Source organism: Callospermophilus lateralis, chromosome 3 (assembly GCF_048772815.1).
Source record: "Callospermophilus lateralis isolate mCalLat2 chromosome 3, mCalLat2.hap1, whole genome shotgun sequence".
Taxonomy (NCBI): Eukaryota; Metazoa; Chordata; class Mammalia; order Rodentia; family Sciuridae; genus Callospermophilus; species Callospermophilus lateralis.
In genome coordinates this window covers 117,412,062-117,432,201 of record NC_135307.1, presented here as the reverse complement: position 1 = coordinate 117,432,201, position 20,140 = coordinate 117,412,062, and the positions used below count along the sequence as shown (strand labels likewise).

Below are 20,140 nucleotides of genomic sequence, written 5' to 3'. Positions count from 1 at the left end.
GCGCAGCACAAATGGACAAGTTTATTTTATCCAACTTCCCTGAGTTGAACCTTCTCCCCTCGCCCTCTGGTGTCTGCCCTCTTCCCGTGGGTTCCTACCGGGTCCCCGCGTTTTCTCTCTTTGCTGGCTCCCCATCCCGGTTTCCGCTCTCAACCCTTCCTGGGGATTCTCACGGCTTCTCCTCCCATTCCTTCCTGTCTCCCATGTTTCTCCCCTCTCCCTGACACCTCCGCTTCTTCACCACCCAACCGGTTTGCTGGGCTCACTGCTCCGTTCTCCGCCTCCGCTCGCTCCTAGCCTGCACTTCACCCGAACTCACAGTTCTGATTCTTTCCATCCCCCGCGCCGCCACCCCTCTGCGGCTGGGATTGAGCGCACAGCCGGCGGGCTACGACGCGCGCTGACAATGTAATGAATGGCTTCAGCTGTAATTAGCGACCCCGCGGCTAATCACGATGTACATTTACATTTTAAGTGCTGCAGAGGGAGCAGGAGGAAAGGGAGGGGGCCGATGGGAGGGGATGCGGGCCTTTTTGGCATTCTCCCTCCACCGATTAAGGCGTGAAGTGGTGGAGTCTTCCACGGCAGATGGCAGTGGTTCAGAGTGGAGGCGGCATCGTCCTTGTGGATTAGCTTGAGTGGACGCACTGCCGCCCCACCTTCATCCTACCCAAGCTGCAGCTCCTAGGCCCCTTCTTCCAAATTACAGACCCTTGCCTACATCGCTTCCAAATAACCAGTAGTCCAGACTTGCATACTCCCAGGGTCTGGGAGCTCGCTTTATCCACAGCCAGCCGGTTCCAATGTAGTTTCCAGTCTCCTCCCCACCCTCACCCCCAGTACTGGGGATTGAACAGGGATTTACCACTGAGCTACAATCCCCGTTGTTTTTAATTTTGAAACCGGGTTTCGCTGAGTTGCTTAGGGCCTTGTTAGTAGGTGAGACTGGCCTTGAATTTGCAATCCTCCTGACTCAGCCTCCCAAATCGCTGTGATTACAGGCATTCGCCACCACGCCAGGCTGTAGCTTCTAATCTTTCCGAGACATTTTCTCAGGCCTCTCCGAAACGGCCATCTATTTATTTCTTATTACCATCCCCGCCTTACAGAGCCTGAGGTTCCTTGCGTTCAGAACACCGTACACACAGTCTTTGTGCCTTCTGAGGTTGCTCCGCTCCCTATCGCTGTTCCTCTTGGAGCCCGCGGGAGCTGGGAGGGGGCCCGAGTCCAGGTGCAGAGTATACTCAGAGGCTCCTAGTCCCAACCTACGAGCAGGAGATCGTGGAGGGGTTCAGCCATTCATACTTTGGGGAGCAAAGGTGCTGCAGACACCCACAAAGGGGGTGACTAAAGGATAAACCTCGAGTTTTGAACAGCAGGGGCCAAGAACTGTAACAATGACAAATGGAGAATAGCCACGAGAGAGGCTGAGAAAGTAGAGTGCTCGCCTAGCAAGCATGTGTTCCTGAGTCCGAAAGCGGCATGAAGGCGCCACGCAGCCCCATTCCTACACCGAAGCCCAGCAATCCTAAGCACCTTTACTCCCCTACCATTTTTGAGGGCACAAGCCTGCCCCAATCCTTGGGGCTCCTCCTCGCTGCGCTTCCTCAGTCACAGAACCCAGACCAAATCTGCCCGGCTGTTCGGTGTGTGAACAGTGTGGAGGATGAAGGGAGATGCCCTAGGGCAGTTTTAGAGAGGGTCGGGCTCCTTCTTAGATTCTCTCGGTTTCCATGATGCAAGCTTGTAATTCCAGCATCCCCAGAGGCTGAAGCGGGAGGATCACAAATTAGATGTCAGCTTCGGCAAATTAGTGAGACCCTGTCTAAAATTTAAAAGGGGCTGGAGGGCTCACAGGTAGTGTGCCTACCTTGCCTGCATGAAGCACTGGCTTTGATCCCCAGTATCGCAAAATAAAATTAAAAAAGGGGCTGGGGCTGTAGCTCAGTGGTAGGGCACCCCTGACTCAATACTCAGTACAAAACAAACAAAAACCCGTCTCTCTCTCCCATGAGTCCGTCAGTCCCAGGTTCCTGTCTACGGCTCATCTACCCTCGCAGGAGACCCTGAGCCTCTCCTTTGGTCCTGTGGAGTTTCCAAAGAGGGCATCCAGTAGTTTCATATACCCCAAAGCTTCAACTCCACACCTTTCTCCCAGTCTTTCTCAAAATTTGCCTTCACTTCAGTATCCTTTTGAAAATAGATTCCACTGGCTCTCTAGGGGCCAAGGCTGACTGACAACGAATTGCATCTGGGAGAAAGGAAGGTGGGGGATTCGTGTTGTCAGGGAGCAATAGCTGGCTTACGCTAAAGCATACTTCCCTAATAGACTTTCAGGGATGGTAGGGGGAACTTAACGCCTCTTGAAGGGTCTCCTCGTTCTTTTCTCCATCCACCTTAGGGAACTGTCGGGGCCAGGACATCACCATCCCCAGCGCCTGAGTGGTGTATGTTGGGGGGAGGCTGGTATCTTCTAGTTCGGGTCAGGGGTGGTGAGGCTAAAATCTCGGTCTCTGGCCGCTAGCGGAGGACCGCGCCGCGACACAGTCATCAGAGGGGAGGCGCGGAGTGGAGCCGCAGTCAGCGCCTCCCGCACTCTGCTGACCGTGCACCCGCTGTCCTTGAGGCGAGAATACTAGGGGGCGGAAGGGAGGGGAATCTCTCCTGAGAATTGGAGGAGCGAGGCCCCAGAAGGCCGCTTGCAAATATCTCCCTAGGAGGGGACTAGGGGAGCCTTCAATTGGAACTGGGAAGGGCTTAGAGACCTGGCTTGAAAAGGCGTTTGCATCGCAAGCATAGCTTTTATTTAGGTTGCCCCTTTATGAGGGTCGGTTCGGGGAGGACTGATGGCGACTGTAGGGGAACTTCGCATCCCAAGGCACCCTCTGATGCTAAAGTGCCCCTCTGTGAGCGCGGCTGCGGTGCCCTAGAAGCAGAGCACGAAGACTTATTCTCTGAAAGGTTGGTGAGGCTGAGACTGGGCCCAGCAGGGGAGAGTGGGGGCGGGGCCTTGAAGAGGGGGCGGGACCTCCCAGGCGGGGCCTCGGCTAAAGGCGCGGAGCGCAGGGCTGAGAGCGCGGAGTAGAGCAACGCCCGCTGAGAGAAGTGGGAACTGAGGGTCGCGCGGCCCCAGCCATCCCGCTAGCGTCCGCGCTGTTCCGGCACCCTTACCCCTGCCGGCCCTCGCGACCCGCGACCATGCAGCCTCGGGGTTGAGGCGGTCCGATGGCAAAGCTGGCGGTCCCGGCGACGACAGTGCATGGAGAACTTCCGTAAGGTGCGCTCAGAAGAGGCGCCGGCGGCGGGTGGGACCGAGGAGGGTGGCCCGGGTTCAGGCCCCTTTGCCGATCTGGCACCCGGCGCTGTGCACATGCGGGTCAAGGAGGGCAGCAAGATCCGCAACCTGATGGCCTTCGCCACCGCCAGCATGGCGCAGCCAGCCACGCGCGCCATCGTCTTCAGCGGCTGCGGCCGGGCCACCACCAAGACCGTCACGTGCGCCGAGATCCTCAAGCGCCGCCTGGCGGGCTTGCACCAGGTCACGCGGCTGCGCTACCGGAGCGTGCGCGAGGTGTGGCAGAGCCTCCCGCCTGGGCCCAAGCCGGGTCAGACCCCTGGCGAGCCCGCCGCCAGTCTCAGTGTACTTAAGAACGTGCCCAGCCTCGCCATCCTACTCTCCAAGGACGCACTGGATCCGCGGCAACTCGGCTACCAGCCCCCGAGCCCCCATCCTGGTCCTTCGTCTCCACCAACAGCTCCAACGTCCAAGAGGAGCCTAGGGGAATCCACAGCTGAAGAAGGTAACGCGAAGCGGTCGCAGCTTGAGCCAGGGGCAGAGGACGAGAACAGAACTGCCTGAGAACTTTGTACTCGGCCATTCAGACCGACTGGATCTTACCCCAAGCACCTACCTGTACCTTCAAACGCACCCCTCCTAGCTTGTCATACTTGGGTCCTCAGGAGGCCACATCCTGAACACAGCTCCTCAGAATAGCAGCATGGACCCAAGGCGACGAGAGGGGACCCAAGAGTGGCAGGAGAGGGTCTCGGTGAGCCCCGGGAAGCTTCATGGAATGGTTGCTTTGCCGCTTGTGTTACCTAGAGATGTAGAACTCCACCATCACCTTTTCTCGGCCATACTGGGGTCTTTTATAGGGAGGGAATGGTGGGCAGTGGGACTCAAGTCTTGTTTGGGACTCACAGGTATTAAAGGTGCCCAGCATTCATGAAGGGAACCGAACTCTGGCAGCTGAAAAGAGGTCTTGGAATCACCTCCACCGTTGACAGAGGAGGTCAGGACTGAGAAACTGATTGCTTGAGGGTAGAATAGTCTGAGATGTGGGGGCCCAATTCTGCCCTCTGCCCTGGAACAGGTTCCATTTTAGTTTTTTCTTCCTCTTTTAATATCCTCCTTCCCCCCTGCTGACCCAGGGGGAGACACCCGGGACAGAACTTCCCGTGATTTCTCCCCTGAGCCCCACAGCTGAGGTCGCTTCCAATAAAACAAACACAAAAATGGCTCTGTTCCTGGGTTTTTTCCTAATCACCTGTCTACGCAACAGCAGCTCTGGCCTGCACCCCTTGTGTCTCAGCTTTAGCCTTTGGAGTTCTGGGCTGCCCTCCTCCAGCCTTAGCCTTGGAGTCTTCAGGGTCAAGTACAGAGATTGGACAGCTTCAAATGGTACAAGAGGCATACTGCCCAGTGTCTGGCTTCTCTATTCCCTGCCCTCACTGGCTGGGTCTGAACTTAGAGGCTTTTGATGGAAAGGGGGGCCAGTATCTCCCTTTATCTCTCCATAAAGGGAAAGGGAGCAGCACATTGCTTTTCTGGGAGAGGAAGGAAGGAAAGCACGGATGAGCTCTCTTGGGGGTCACTGCCAAGGATGGCAGACTTCTGCCGAGGTCCCCCAAACTGTGACCTCCTTTCAATAGACAGCCTTACCCAGAAGGCTGGCACAAAGCCCTCATCGCTGTGGGTAGAATCTCCCCTTCACTGCCCTCTCTGCAAAAGGACAGCACACCCTTGGGAGAGGGGGAGGAGAGAGACTGAGCACAAATCTACTGCTGGAAATTACTATTCAGCAGAGAAGCTGGGACTTGGGCTGTGAATCACTGCAGGCTTCCTGATAAGCTGCTGCCTCCAGCCCTGCACAGCTGTCTGTTGAAAGATAACGGCCTTGGATCCTCTGCCCAAACCCAAGTCAGCTGGGGGGAGGGTGTGCTGGAAGAGCTCCAATGGTGGCCAGGGCTGGGAGGGAGGAAGGCTATAGCTCCAGGATCTAAGAAGCAGACCCCACCCTGTGCAACTCTGCAGCACCCCTGGAAAAGAAGAGATGAGGAAGAATGTATTTATAAATCATTTTACTGGCAGAACCCTGAAATAAATCCTGCTGGTGAAAAGAGGTAGATTTATGCAGTTAGAGGAGGGCCTCTTCAGGAAGCACTCCCTCATATTTCCCCTTGGGTTTTGGATAAGTAAATTTAAGCCCTGTCATCCACACAGTCAATTATTGACCTCTTTGATATTCTAGTTTTGTTTGTGGTGCTGGGGATTGAACTCATTGCCTGTAGCATTCTAGGTGAGCACTCTACCACTGAGGTACACCCGCAGCCCTGAATTCCCACTCTTGAGTCCCTGGGGAGGGCCAAGGGTTTGTGTGTGTTTGACTCTCTCAGAGGTGGCTCAAAAAAGCATAAAAAGAATGTAAACTATTCTGACAACTAAGGTACCTTGCCCTGGACTTCTGCTGGGTTTCAACATCTAAAATAAACTTGGATGAGCCCTGCATGCTAGAAGCTTAACAGAAGTTGGTTGGATTTCTGGAAGAAAGCCAATTTACCAGGACCACCAGTGGTCTGGAGTTCTGACTGCCTGGTTACCAGAACTCTATAAGCGGAGTCTGCTAGTCTTCTCAGGGAGGCAAGGCTGTAGAGGCTTCCTCTTGTGATGGACCAGGTAAGTCCCCTTCCAGTCTAGAAACATCCTGGGAGGTAGGGAAGAGCTTCAAAGCATTAACCTGTCCCCATGCCAGAAAAAAGTCATGAACTGCCTTCTTTATGCCCCTACCTTAGTAATTTTGATTTCCAGCCTTTCCCAGAGTGTGCTGACTCACCAATGGACCTACACCTGTGAGTACCCCATCTCTGTATTACTAACGCTCTGACCCTGCTGCCTCAGAAGCAGGCTCCAAAGGGTGACATGTCCCTTGTACAGCCATCCCCAGGCTGAGGCAGAAACCTAAGAAGTCCTAGAACACGGGGAGGGGGTAGCTAGGGGAGCACCTCAGAGGCAGTGCCACTTCAGAAGTGACTAGAGGCAGAATGAGAGAAGTAGGAAGCCCCCCTTCCACCCCATCCACCTTCTTTCTTTTGAATTGGGGATTGAACCCGTGGGCACTTTACTACTAAGCTATAGCCCCAGTGCTTTTTAAATTTTTTATTTTGAGACAGGATCTCCCTAAGTTGCTGAGGCTGTCCTCAAATTTGCCATCCTCCTCTCTCAGACTCACAAAAGTGGCTGGGATTATAGGCGAGATCCCATCTTTCTGATGGTGGCCTCTATCCAGGAGTGTCCTGATCCCAACATGGTGCTTGCCTCCAAGCTGTCTTCTTACACTTCCAGTCTAGGATGGCAGTGAAATCTTACACCCAAGGGCTGGGGTTGTGGCTCAGCAGTAGAGCGCTCACCTGGCACGTGCGAGACCCTGGGCTTGATCCTCAGCAGAAAGTAAATAAGTTAAATAAAGATATTGTGTCCAACTACAACTAAAAAATAAATATTAAAAAAAAAAAAAGAAAGAAATCTTACACCCAGAAAACTGTTAGGTCACAAAAACTGTTAGGTCATTTGGGAACATAAGAATATATAATGCATGATCCCAGGTGGTAGCACACACCTGTCATCCCAACTACTGGGGAGGCAGAGGAGAGAGAGTTGCAATTTGAGGCCAATCTGGGTAAAGCAAGATCCTGTCTCAAAAATATAAAAAATAAAAAGGGGTAGGGGATGTAGCTCAATGGTAGAGTGCCCCTGGATTTAATCCCCAGTACCACAAAGGAAAAAAGAAAAAAAAAGAATATATAATGCATGGTCAGAGAGGTGGTGGATTACCAGCTGGGCCTTCATCCATTCAAAAAGCTCTCATTGTTGTACCAGGTCCCAGTCTAGGCACATAGTGGGGCTCAGGGATAGAATCAGAATAATCATTGTTTTTACCTCACAGAGGTCCCAGTATAATCAAAAGTAAATTATGGGGGGGCTGGGATTTTGGCTCAGCGGTAGAGTGCTCACCTAGAACGCGCAGGGCCCTGGGTTTGATTCTCAGTACCACATAAAAATAAATGAGTGGAATAAAGATATTGTGTCCAAAAAAAGATTAATATTAAAAAAAATAAATTATGGGTACATTGTGATGATAGAAAGGGGGGAAACTCTGAGAATGGGCACTTAACTTGCCCAGAGGTACTGATAGAGCTGTTTCTTCCAAGATCAGAAGGAGTTATTCAGCTGGATATAACTGGACAGGGAATTCCAAGCAGAGCAAAAAGAGGTGATGCTGCCTATGGTACTGGGGCCACCACAGGTGTCTGAAGGATAGAGTAAATACAACAGGGGCAAATGGGACTGGAGTACCAGCTGGGAGCCAGGTCACAGGGAAGTGAGGTACCCAGAGGAAGCCAGTGAATGCCCCAGTGCTGGGAGCCATCAGCCAAGTAGGTATGACAAATTCCTTGCCAGCTTACTCCCATGCTGTCTAGTGGAAGGACTTCTGAAAGGTGACCTTGCTCAAGGACCAGGGCAGGATCCGTGTTTAGGGTGTTCCCCCTTTAGAATAGGGCAGTTTAGCATAATAGGAGAGTAGGGTGTTTCCCCTTTAGAATAGGGCAGTTTAGTATAATAGGAGATTAGGGTGTTCCTCTTTTGGAATAGGGTGTATCCTGCTGCTGAGTTCCTCTTGAGTGCTTAGGGTCAGACAGTATATTTTGGGAGACAGAAGCCCATGCGGAGGGGATTTGGGAGAGAGTGGATTTGGGAAGAGAACGTGGATTCCCCCAGAACGTGTTTGTAGACGGCCGGTGTGAGTTCGGGAATAAAGAATTGCTGTTTGAATCTACAAGCTGTGTGGAGACTCGTGATTTGTGCCCAGCCGAGAGACTGCGGCACCCCAGGTCCTTCCTGATCTAATTGGTGTTTGAGTTCCTCTGGTATCTGTGAAGGTGGGAGATGGATTGGAAGGGGCAACTGGAACTGAAAACTACAGGGAGGTTAAGAGCTGAGACAGGGGTGATGGGAATGGAGATGGGGCTGCTTTGAGAGCTACCCAGTCTAGGCAGGATTTCCCTGCCATTACAGCCAAGAAAGGAGAAGGTTTCTCGTTGAGCATTAGGCCTACATTGGCCAGGACTTGGCCTGCCTCTCTGGCATCCCAGGGGACATTCTAGATAAGGACCAAATAATAAAGAAGGTTTTTGCAAGGGGAGGGGAGACTCTACAGCATCAACTTGGTACAACTTTAGGAGCTAGAATCTGCCAGGGTATACTCATTACCCAATTGGAGGAAGACCTGGGCCAAACACACTCACCCATTAACCATTCCCTCCATCTCCTATCCCCATTAGTTGAGTAGTTCTTGTCATTGCTGTGACCACTACTGACACTCTAATTCCCTTTATGTAACTGAGATGTTGGAACAACTCCAGGTGTCCAAGAAAGAAGTAACAGAAGAAAGAGGGGGCTGAGGGCTGGGGCTGGGGCTGGGGCTGTAGTTCAGCGGCACAGCACTTGTCTGGCATGCGTGAGGCGCTGGGTTCAATCCTCGGCACCACATAAAAATAAAAAAAGGCATTCTGACAATCTACAACTACAAAAGAAAAAGAAAAAAAGAAAAGATAGGGTGGGGAGAGAAGAAAGACAAGGAGTAGGAGAGCAGAAGGAGAAAAAGGAAGGAAATAAAATTCTGCCATGGATTGGGTGTGGTAGTGCACACCTATAAACCCACACCTATAAACCCGGTAACTCAGGAGGCCAATAAAGGAGGATTATAATTGAGACCAGCCTCAGCATTTAGCAAGGCCCACAGCAATTCAGTGATACTCTGTCTCAAAATTAAAATATAAAAAAGGATTAGCGTAGGACCCCAGTGGTGCATGCATACCTATAATCCCAGCAGCTCAGGAGGCTGAAGCAGGAGAATTACAAGTTCAAAGCCATCCTCAGCAAAAGCGAGGCACTAAGCTACTCAGTAAGACCCCGTCTCTAAATAAAATGCAAAGTAGGGCTGGGATATAGCCCTAAGTTCAATCCCCAGACCCAAGTACCCACTTCCCACCAAAAAAAAAAAAAAAATGGACTAGGGACATAGCTTGGTGGTAAAAGCATCCCTGGGTTCTATCCCCAGTACAAAATAACGTACTATGGTGGGGACAGTGGCCAAGGCTGTCCCTGACCCACCATAGCTTCCTTATCCCATCTGGATTTTTGGGTCCCCCCTGTTAGTGTTGTTTCTGATACTTCCTTACAGGTATTATAAGTTGAATTGTATACTTTCAAAAGACACTTTGAAGTCCTAACCCTTGGTACCTGTAAATATAATCTTATTTGGAAATAAGTCTTTGCATAGTAAGATGTAAATTAAGGGCTGGGTATATAGCTCAGCGGTAGAGCCAGGTATAAGGCCCTGGGTTTGATTTCTAGCATTGCAAAAAAGAAAAATGTAAATTATGAAATTAAGATGAGGTCATACTGAAGTGGAATTGGCTCTTAATCAAACGTGGGGTCCTTATAAGACAAAAAGAGATGCAGAGACATATACAGAGGGGAAAATGCTATGTAAAGATGGAGGCAGAAAGCCAACATGGGGGCATGTGACTGTAGTCCCAGCACTTGGGAGGCTGAGACAGAAGGGTCACTTGAATCCAAAAATTTGATACCAGCCTGCGCAACATATAAAAACCCATTTTTTTGGGGGGGGGGATGGGGGCAAAAATTGGAATTACATATCTACAAGCCAAGGAATTCTAAGGATTGCCAGCAATGAACAGAAGCTAAAAGGCATGATTCTTCCCTAGAAACTTCAGAGAGCAAACCCTGATTTCAGACTTCTAGATTTGAGAATGGTGAGAGAATGATTTTTTTCTCTCTCTGACTTTTAAGTCACTCATCTCTGGTACTAAGAATATGACAGCCCTAGAACACTAATAGATTAGATATTCTCACTGCCTTCAGTGGAAATAAGGAAGAAAAATGGGGCGGTTGTCAAGGTGCCTATATCAGATTTCCAGCCCTTCATTGAGATGGGAGTTTACCCTCTGCTATTTATTTGTGCTTGCAAATCTGGTGTTGTCTTAAAAGATTATAGGTGTTGGAGGAAGTCAGCCTGTGATTTGGGGCAAGTTACTTCTCTGAGTCTCAAGTTTCTCATTTGCACAATAAACCTGATTGCTTTGGGGGATACAGAGATAACAACACTAGGCCCTTAACCTTGGCTTAATGTAAAAATCACCTAGGACACTTGTTAAAAACACAAATCACCTGACTTGAACTCCAAACCAATAGAATCAGAATCTTTCAGGAAGAGAACTGGGAGTGTAGCCCAGTGGTAAAGAGTTTGCCTAGTATGTGTGATGTCCTGTGTGAGAGGATGGGGTTCCATCTCCATATTTATAGGATCCTCAATAGATTTTTATAGTTAATCTAGGTTGTTTATTCTGTTTATTACATTTATAGTGCTAAGAGAGATGCAGAATTAAATCCCCTTTCCTACTGTTTACATTTAGCCATGATTTTTGCCCCATGTTGTGGATGGAACCCAGGGCCTCACACATGCTAGGCAAGGGCTCTATTATTGAACATTACTACCAGCTCCCAGCCTTGATGTGAAACTCTTCTGGAATCTGTTGAAGAGCTGCTGAAAGCTGCCCCCTAGAGGCTAGAGTGGGAAAGACAGGTTTTGAGTTCCAAACTGGAGAGAGAGGGAAACCTTTCAGTAGAGGCTAATGAACTCCAAGCAGGAAGCTACTGTACTCTGCGCCCTGTTTCTGACAGTGGGGCCCAGCTCAAACAGCACTATAAAGTCCTAGACTGTGGAAAAATTGGAACCTTCATACTAGTGCAGCTGCTTTGGAAAACGGTTTGTTGGTTCCTCAGAAAGTTAGACACAGAGTTACTGTATGACTCATGTGACACTCCTAAATATGTATCCCAAAGAACTGAAAATATACCCACATTAAAAAGTGTACATGAATGTTCACAGAGGCCTCCTTCATAATACCCCCAAAATGGAAACAACCTAAATGTCCCTCAGCTGATTAAGAGATAAAATATGGTATATTGGTACAATGGAGTATAATTCTGCCACAGGAAAGGAGTACAACTTAATTTTATGTCATGGGATGAACTGTGTCCTTTCAAAATTCAGGTGTTGAAGTCTTAATTTCAGAATGTGACTGCATTGAGGAATAAGAATTTAAAGAGGTATTTAAGGTGAAGTGAGGTCACATGGGTGGGCTCTAATCTGACATGACTGGTATCATTATCAGAAGAGAGCACTGGCCATAGACATGTATGCACAGAGAGTAAAGACTCCGTGGAGTTGGGGCAGATGACCCTTAACAAACCAAGGAGAGGCCTCAGAAATAATCCTGCCAATACCTTGATCTTGGATTTCTAGTTTATAGAACTTCAAGATAAGCCCTATTGTCTAAGGCAGTCTGTGGTAATTTGTTAGGGCAGCCCTAATAAATTAACAACATGGAAAAAAAAACTTGAAGAAATGCTAAGCAAAAGAAGAGAGGCGAGAGAGAGAGGGGGGCGGGGAACACATTGTATGATTCCCACTATGCGGAATGGCCAAAGAAAGCAAATCCATAGAAACAGAAAAGAGATTAGAGGTTGCTTAGGATGGGGAAAGACTGCTATTGAATTGCTACTCTTTTCTGGTGATGAAAATGTTCTGAAATTAGTGGTGAAGGTTGCACAAATTCTATATTTTAAAGAGCAATTTTAGGGGCTGGGGATGTGGCTCAAGCGGTAGCGTGCTCATCTGGCATGTGTGCGGCCGGGGTTCGATCCTCAGCACCACGTACAAGATGTTGTGTCCGCCAAAAACTAAAAAATAAATATTAAAATTCTCTCTCTCTCTCTCTCTTTTAAAAAAAAGCAATTTTATGGAGTATGAGTTATATCTCAAAAATAATTTAATGATGTTCTGAGTTAATTTAGGAAATTTCAAAGTAAATAGAAGTACACAAATTAGGAAAAGTATCATTAGAGCCCTCTTCCTCCATTGGGTGGTGGCCACATGGGATCACCTTTGAAGGCTCCTCCTTTTTGTCACTTCTTTTCCCTGATACCCAGGTGATCCATGTGGCGTTTGTCCACCCACCTCCAGGCCTGCTATAGTTTGAATATTTGTCCCCTCCAAAACTCATGTTGCCATTTAAATGCCTTTGTGATAGTACTGAGTGCGAATGAGACTTTTTTTTTTTTTTTTTTTTTTTTGGCAGTATTAAGGATTGAACCTAGGGGTCCTTAAACACTGAGCCATATCCCCAGTCCTTTTTAAATTTTTTAATTTTGAGACAGGGATCTCACTAAGTTGCTTAGGACCTGCCTAAGCTGCTGAGGCCAGCTATGAACTTGCAATCCTCCTGCCTCAGCCTCCAGAGCCACTGGAATTAACAGGTGTGCACCACCACACTCAGGCCCTTTTTTCAATTTTTTAAATTTTGAGAGAGGGTCTTGCTAAATTTTTTAATGCCTCACTAAGTTGTTGAGGCTGGCCTCGAACTTGATATCCTCTTGCCTCAGCTTCCCAAGTTGTTACGATTAGAAGCATATACTACTGTGCCCAGTGAGAATGGGAAATTTAACATGTACATACGTCACAAAAGATCCATCTTCAGAATGGACAAATGCTGTTATCTCTGGGGTAGATTGGCCCTCTCTTGTTCTCTCTCACATTTTCTTTACCCCTGTCCCATGTGATGCCTTCTACCATGTTATGACATTAAATTTCTTAGGGCCTCAATGAGTTGCTGAGACTGGCCTCGGGATCCCCTTGCCTTGGCCTCCCACTGGAGTTTCAGGTGTGTGGCACCGCACCCAGCTAAATTTCAATTTTTCTTATTTAAGAATTTAACCTTCATTTTTTATTGATTTGTTTTTTATCTGGTGCTGAAGATTGAACCCAGTGTCTCACCTGTGCTAGTCAAGCACTCTACCAGCTGAGCTACAACCCCAACCCTAAATTTCAATTCTTTTTTTGTGTGTGTGGTGCTGGGGATTGAACCCAAGGCCTTGTGCATGAGAGGCAAGCACTCTACCAACTGAGCTATATCCCCAGCCCCTTAAATTTCAATTTTTTATAATCACCCAGCATATTAGCTTTGTGTTACTGTAATGAACTACTTGAGATAATTGACTTAATAAGGGAAAAGGTTTATTTTGGCTCAGTTTTTATAGGTTTTTGGCTCTGTTGTTTTGATAATTCTTGACCCTGCTCTTTAGCCTTGTTGCTTTGGCAGGAACACTATAGAACTGCCTATTCACCTCATGGCAGCCAGAAAACAAAAAGGGAAAGAGGAAGGGGTGGGGCTCCCAAATCCCCTTCAAAAGCATGCCCCAAAGGCCTAAATTCCTTTTACTACCTTCCAATAGTGCTATATAAGCTGTGGACCATGCCTTTAACACATGGGACTTTGGGGGACATTCTAGGTCCAAACTATAAAACTCAGTCTCAGATATTCTGCTATGCTCTAGGAGGCACAAAACAGACTAAAACATGCCTCATCTCACACTCATGGCCTGAGGACATAGCTCAGTGATACAGCACTTTCCTAGCATGTGTGAGGTCCTGTGTTCAGTCTCCAGCATCACTCACACATACACACACACACACACACATACACACACACGCACGCGCACAAGTAAAAAAACTATTTGCTACAACAGGAAAATGCTTTTTCTAGAGAATAATGCTTCCCATTTATTGAGCCCTTACTGACAGCATCCAGGACATAGAGTTTTATGTGCATTTTCTCAGGTAACTGTCCCCTAAACCTATTAACCTATTGGGTAGGTTCCATTATTATTACCATTTTATAGATGAGGAAGCTGGTTCAGGGAATTGCAGTAACTTTCCCAAGGGCATGTGCAAAGCTGTAATTCCCACAACAGTAAAAATGTCATTCACTTACTTGGCAGTTGCTTTCTCTTGTTTATCTGCATTTTCAAATGTCTTTTAATAACATCCCCATCACTGGAGATGCTCCAATTGGAGCCAGAGGAAATGGACCTAATGTAGAATCCATCAGACTAACAGCCATAGAACCACTTCCAGTCTTGAAATAGCAAATTTTCTTCCCTTGCGCCCCTCCCCAGTGCTGGGGATCAAACCCATGACCTCACACATGCTAGGCAAACACCGTACAACTGAACTATACCATCAACCCAGGATTCATTTTGTGTGGTGTGTATGTTTGGTACTGAATACAGGGGTATGCTAACACTGAACTATACCCACGGTTCTTTTTTTTTTTTTTTTTTTTTCCTATTTTGAGACAGGGTCTCTCTTAAGTTCCCTAGGTTGGCCTTGAACTTGCAATGCTCCTGCCTAAGCCTTCTGAGTCTCTGGGGTTACAGGTGTGCAACACTGCCCAGCCTGGATTTATTTTCTTTCTTTCTTTCTTTCTTCCTTCCTTCCTTCCTTCCTTCCTTCCTTCCTTCCTTTCCTTTCCTTTCCTTTCCTTTCTTTCTTTCTTTCTTCTCTCTGTTCCTCTCTCTCTCTTCCTCTCCTTCCTTCATTTCTTTCTTTTTATTATCTCATGCTTAATTTCCATCATGGAGGATTAGAGCTTTTCTTGCATGTTAGCTTTGGATGAAATTTACATGGGGGGGCTGGGGATGTGGCTCAAGTGGTAGCGCGCTCGCCTGGCGTGCGTGGGGCCCGGGTTCGATTCTCAGCACCACGTACAAACAAAGATGTTGTGTCCGCCGATAACTAAAAAATAAATATCAAAAAATTCTCTCTCTCTAGAGCTCTCTCTCTCCTCTCTCACTCTCTCTTAAAAAAAAAAAAAAAGAAATTTACATGGGGGAACCGTGTCAATCCTCACAAACTCTACAATAATTTCACCCTTCCCTTCTGCATATATAGGAAGTATTGCCTCATCACAACTCTTCAAGGATGAAGGCTTTGGGCTACAGCCAAAAGATGATGTCTTTATCCACTGCTGATGGTGACATTCCTGAGGTATCCAAAGTCCAGCTGTAGCTCAGTGATAGAGTCCTATCCCCAGCACTACAACAAACAAACATATGCATATATAAACAAAAAGTCCAGCTGTTGCTTCTCCACAGGGACAGCAAAGAATTTTCAGAGCAAGGATGATAGGAAGAAAGAAGAGACCCTGATATCCTTGGCTGAGAATTGAGATGTCTGATATGAGCTCATTTGGAAAGGAGTTTCCACTAGAAGTAGTGGGATCTGAGGAACAAATTGGGAACAAATAGGGGCATTCTACCTTGGTGATATGGCAGGCTGAATCCAAAAATGGCACCTGAGAGTCATGCTTCTTAATGTACCTATCCTCATATAATTCCCTCCTCTTTAGTAGGGGGGAGGGAATCTGTGAATTTGATATTATTCCCAATATTAGGCTACTAATCAAATTACTTTGAGTTAATGTGATATGATGTGTATTTTTTTTGGGGGGGGTCCATAGTTCCTGGCTTATAGTACACATAGTTATAACTCCCTTATTATTTCCCAAGTGACTGGAACAACAAGTATATCTCTTCTCAAAGTGTTTGTCCTTGTATTCTAAAGTAGCTTTAAAACAGTTTCAGAGCCGGGCATGGTAGCACATTGCCGGGTTTCTGTTTTCGCAACTAAAAGCTTCAGGGTTTACTCCAGTTGAACTGGGTTGACTGGGCTGTGCAAAATAACCACACAAGAGACACAAATACCTTTTTCTTTGGGGTCGCTGTGTCGGCTCCTCTGACCTTAAGGGTCCACAGGAAGAGAGAGAGCAAGAGCACACGCTGACCCCTTTTATTGAGGAGAAGCTATTCAAATGAGGCAAGGGGTCAGGTTTCAGGGGGCTGAGTCTATCTTCATGATGTCCACTGTCAGCAGGTTGACTGACACCTGGGTAGGCCACACCCAGAGGCACAGAAGGGGACACATGCAAGGCACTTCAATGGAAGATTCTATCCTAAACAGGGCAAGGGGTTATATTACAAAGGAACAGGTGAGTGTAGCTTCACCCATGGGGCTGTAGCAAGACACACCCATGCAGGAGACACAGACCCTTGAACCCAAGAAGGATGGGGAAAGCCCTACCACATTTCAGCATCTCAGCACCCAGCTGGGGAGTGTGACCCAGTCACGTGTAAGATTGGTCTCCTATAGCACATGCCTATAATCACAGTGACCTGGTAGGCTGAGGCGGCAAGTTCAAAGCGAACCTCAGCAACTTAGCAAGGCCCTAAGCAACTTAAGGAGAACCTGACTCAAAAATAAAAAATCAAAAGAGCTGTGGACATAGCTCAGTGTTTAAGTGCCCCTGGGTTCAATCCTTTGTACCAAAGGAAAAAAGAAAAAAAAAGACAGAAAGAAAAATAAAAAAACAGCTTTAGAAAGATAAAAACAGTCTTTTGTAATAATATTGGACACAGAAGTAGGCCTCACAAAGCAACATCCCTCTCTCTGACTTTCTCTTGATCTTTCACCTGCTCCTTTTTTTCTCCTGAGCAGGCCATATAAACTAGAATTTCTCCTCTCTAGGTAGGTCAGAGAAACTAAAAATATACTCTCATCTTCCTCCACCTTCTCTTATAGTTTGCCATAGAGAAAATTTCTGACTTACCTTGTCTGACAGTAGACTATAAGAGTCCCATTTCATATGGCATTTGCCAGTTAAATGGATGGAACTGGAGACTATCATGTTATGTGAAATAAGCCGTCCCAAAAAACCAAAGTCCATAAGCACTGGCTTATTTCACTTAACATGATAGTCTCCACAACTAATCCACAACAAGGAAGGGTCGGAAGGGGAAGAATAAAAGTTCACTGGATTAGACAAAAGGGAATGAAGGGAAGGGAGGAGGGTTGGAATGGGAAAGACAGTAGAATGAATTGAACATAACTTCCTATATCGTGTATAAATACATGACCAGCATAACTCCATATCATGTACAACCAATTAGGATCCCAATTAGAATAAGTTATATTCCTGTATATATGATATGTCAAAATACACTCTACTGTCATGCATATCTAAAAAGAACAAACAAACAAAAAAGACCCCCATTTCAGAGGGGTCCTGCCCCAAACTCAGGAGTAAGGAATGTTGCAGAGAGGGCCATGAAGAATCTGAAGAGATGGGCCTTGCTGGCTTTCCCCATTCAGTCTGTTAGAATTAGATCATACCCTGTTTCTGCAATCACATTTCTATATTATTGTCCATGCTTCAATCATGCTTATTCAATAAACTCTCCATGAAATCCCAAAAGGACAGGGCAGAAAGCTTTTCAATAACTCAACAGGTAGAAGTTTATTTTTTTATTTATTTTATTTTTTTTTAAAGAGAGAGTGAGAGAGGAGAGAGAGAGAATTTTAATATTTATTTTTTAGTTATCGGCAGGCACAACATCTTTGTTTGTATGTGGTGCTGAGGATCGAACCCGGGCCGCACGCATGCCAGGCAAGCGCGCTACCGCTTGAGCCACATCCTCAGCCCAACAGGTGGAAGTTTAAAGGAAGGTGAGCAAGAACTATAGTGTTATCCTTGAGTTTTGTAAACCACTTCGGTGAATTAATCAAACCCAAGGAACAGGTTGTAGAGACCTTAAATGGAAGTTAGTCAATCAGAAATTCTAGAGGCTTGGACTTGAGACTTGTGTTTGAAGTGGTGAGTACTTTGGTGGGACCCAGCTCCTACTTGTGGGACTTGATACTATCTCCAGGTAAACAGTGTCAGAACTGAATTGAATTAGAGAAACTGAATTTTTTTTTCAGAGTTAATTGTTAAGGTTACCCTGGGCTGGGCATTGTGGCACACAACTATAATCCCAGTGACTTGGGAGGCTGAGGCAGGGCTGAGGCCCCAAACATGAGGCCAACCTTGGCAATTTAGTAAGACCTTGTCTCAAAAGAAAAAAAAAAAAAAAACAATGTGTGTGGGGGGTGCTGGGGTTATGGCTCAGTGGTAGCGCAGTCGTCTGGCATGTGTGAGGCACTGGGTTCTATCCTCAGAACCACATAAAGATAAATAAATAAAAAAATAAAGGTATTGGGGCTGGGATTGTGGCTCAGCAGTAGAGCGCTCTCCTAGCACAGGCAGGACCCGGGTTCGATCCTTAGCACCACATAAAAATAAAGGCATTGTGTTGTGTATATCTAGACCTAAAAAATTAAAAAATAAAAAATTCTTAAAATAAATAAATAAAGGTATTGTGTCCATCTGCAATTTAAAAAATTATTTTAAAAAAAAGGACTGGGGATGTAGCTGAGAGGTAGAATTCTCCTGGGTTTGATCCCTAGTACTACAAATAAATAAATAAAAATAAGCATATTTTTAAAAATTAAAATGTAAGATGGGCTGGGGGGTCAGCAAAATCTACGTTCAGCTAAGGTTGAGAAAGAAAACAATTTCTGAAGGCAGAAAGTGGGCTTAAATCTAAACCCCACTATTCATGAGCTGTGTGATTCTTGGGCAAGTAAAAATAGGGATAAATTTTTATCTCCCAAGGTTGTAATGTATAGACAGAATGAATAATAAATTATTAGTGGTAAAAAATAAAAGGTAGAATGAGCTAGACATAAAAAAATTTTATTCTAATTTGTCACATGCAGAGGCACTTCACAGTCATATTTTTTTTTGTTTGTTTGTTTGTTTTTGAGATAAGGTTCTCCCTATATTGCCCAGGCTGGCCTTGAATTCCTGGGCTCAATCAATCTTCCCACCTCATCCTCCCAAGTAACTGGGATTTATAAGTGTGGGACACCACTGCACCAGATCATAATTATATTAAAAAAACAAAACACTTCGGTAGCTTATCTAAATAACTATAAGCAAAATTGAGAGACTCTGAAACCAGGGAGACCAGGTGGAACTTGGTTACTACATACCTTAATGCTTTCTTACTTTTGAGACCTAACTTCATCCTGAGCTTCCTCCAGCTTTTGGAGATTTGGTGAACATTAATTGAACTGAAAGCTTCCCAGAATTCCTTTGGTTCTACCACTGAGCTACATCTCCAGGCCTTTTTATTTTGAGACAGTGTCTAAGTTGCCCAGGCTGGCCTCAAATCTAATGATCCTCCTCTGAGTAGCTGGGATTCAGGCCTGCATTATCATGCCTGGCCGCAAATGCTTTTAAAATCCTTTTCTCAATAGGTTCATACCCCTCTAAAGCCACTACTAGTTACAGGAAAAAAAGGACAGATTGTGAGGGCCTGGAGTGAGGAAGAGGGACCTGAATGCTAGCTTTTCTTTCTTCAGTGGGCTCAAAATAGAAAATGAGGAAATGCTTAAGACAAAAGAGACTCTCTCCTTAACTCTGAGTGCTCTAGATGATTCAGGCAGCTCTTTGGTCTGGAAGGAAGAAGTTAAAGGAAAGGGAACATCATTATTTGAAAAACTTTCTAATAAGACATGTTGTGCTGCCACTGTGGCTATAAGGACTACCGCCTTCAGAAGTTGGCCTGTACAAATGTGGCTGCCCTGCCAAGTGCAAAAGAAAGCACAACTAGAGTGCCAAGATTAAAAGACAAAACACCACTAGGATGGGTCAAATAAGGCACCTAAAAATTATATACTGCAGATTCAGGTAGCCCAAGAGGGCAGCATCCAAATCACTTTGAGAGTTTAAATGATTAGCCACCCAATAAATGTTCTGTTTTAAAAAAGAAAAACGTAGAGAAATTAAGTGAATATGACTGGATGGATATTCAGATCTAGAAAAAGTGTCTCCACTAACCAGGGACTTAGGATGTATCTATTGAAGGCAAATTGGATGCAAGAGCTCTAGAATTTGGTCAACCCCTTCCAGAGGGGGGTTTTTGGCCATAACATCCAGATGAGGGCTGGGGTTGTAGCTTAGTGGTAGAGTGCTTGCCTAGTACGGGTGAGGCCCA

The 20,140-nt window shown here is 46.4% G+C and overlaps 1 protein-coding gene and 1 long non-coding RNA gene across 2 annotated transcripts in view; one reads left to right on the top strand and one right to left on the bottom strand.

Annotated features, from left to right (window-relative positions):
- Positions 1–20,140, bottom strand: part of LOC143395551 (uncharacterized) — a 28,937-nt gene that overhangs the window by 7,184 nt on the left and 1,613 nt on the right. The window lies entirely within an intron of this gene.
- On the top strand, positions 3,113–4,500 carry Rpp25 (ribonuclease P/MRP subunit p25). Its single transcript, XM_076851111.1, has one exon. The coding sequence runs from the start codon at positions 3,260–3,262 to the stop codon at positions 3,857–3,859; it is 600 nt and encodes a 199-aa protein (XP_076707226.1). The 5' UTR covers positions 3,113–3,259; the 3' UTR covers positions 3,860–4,500.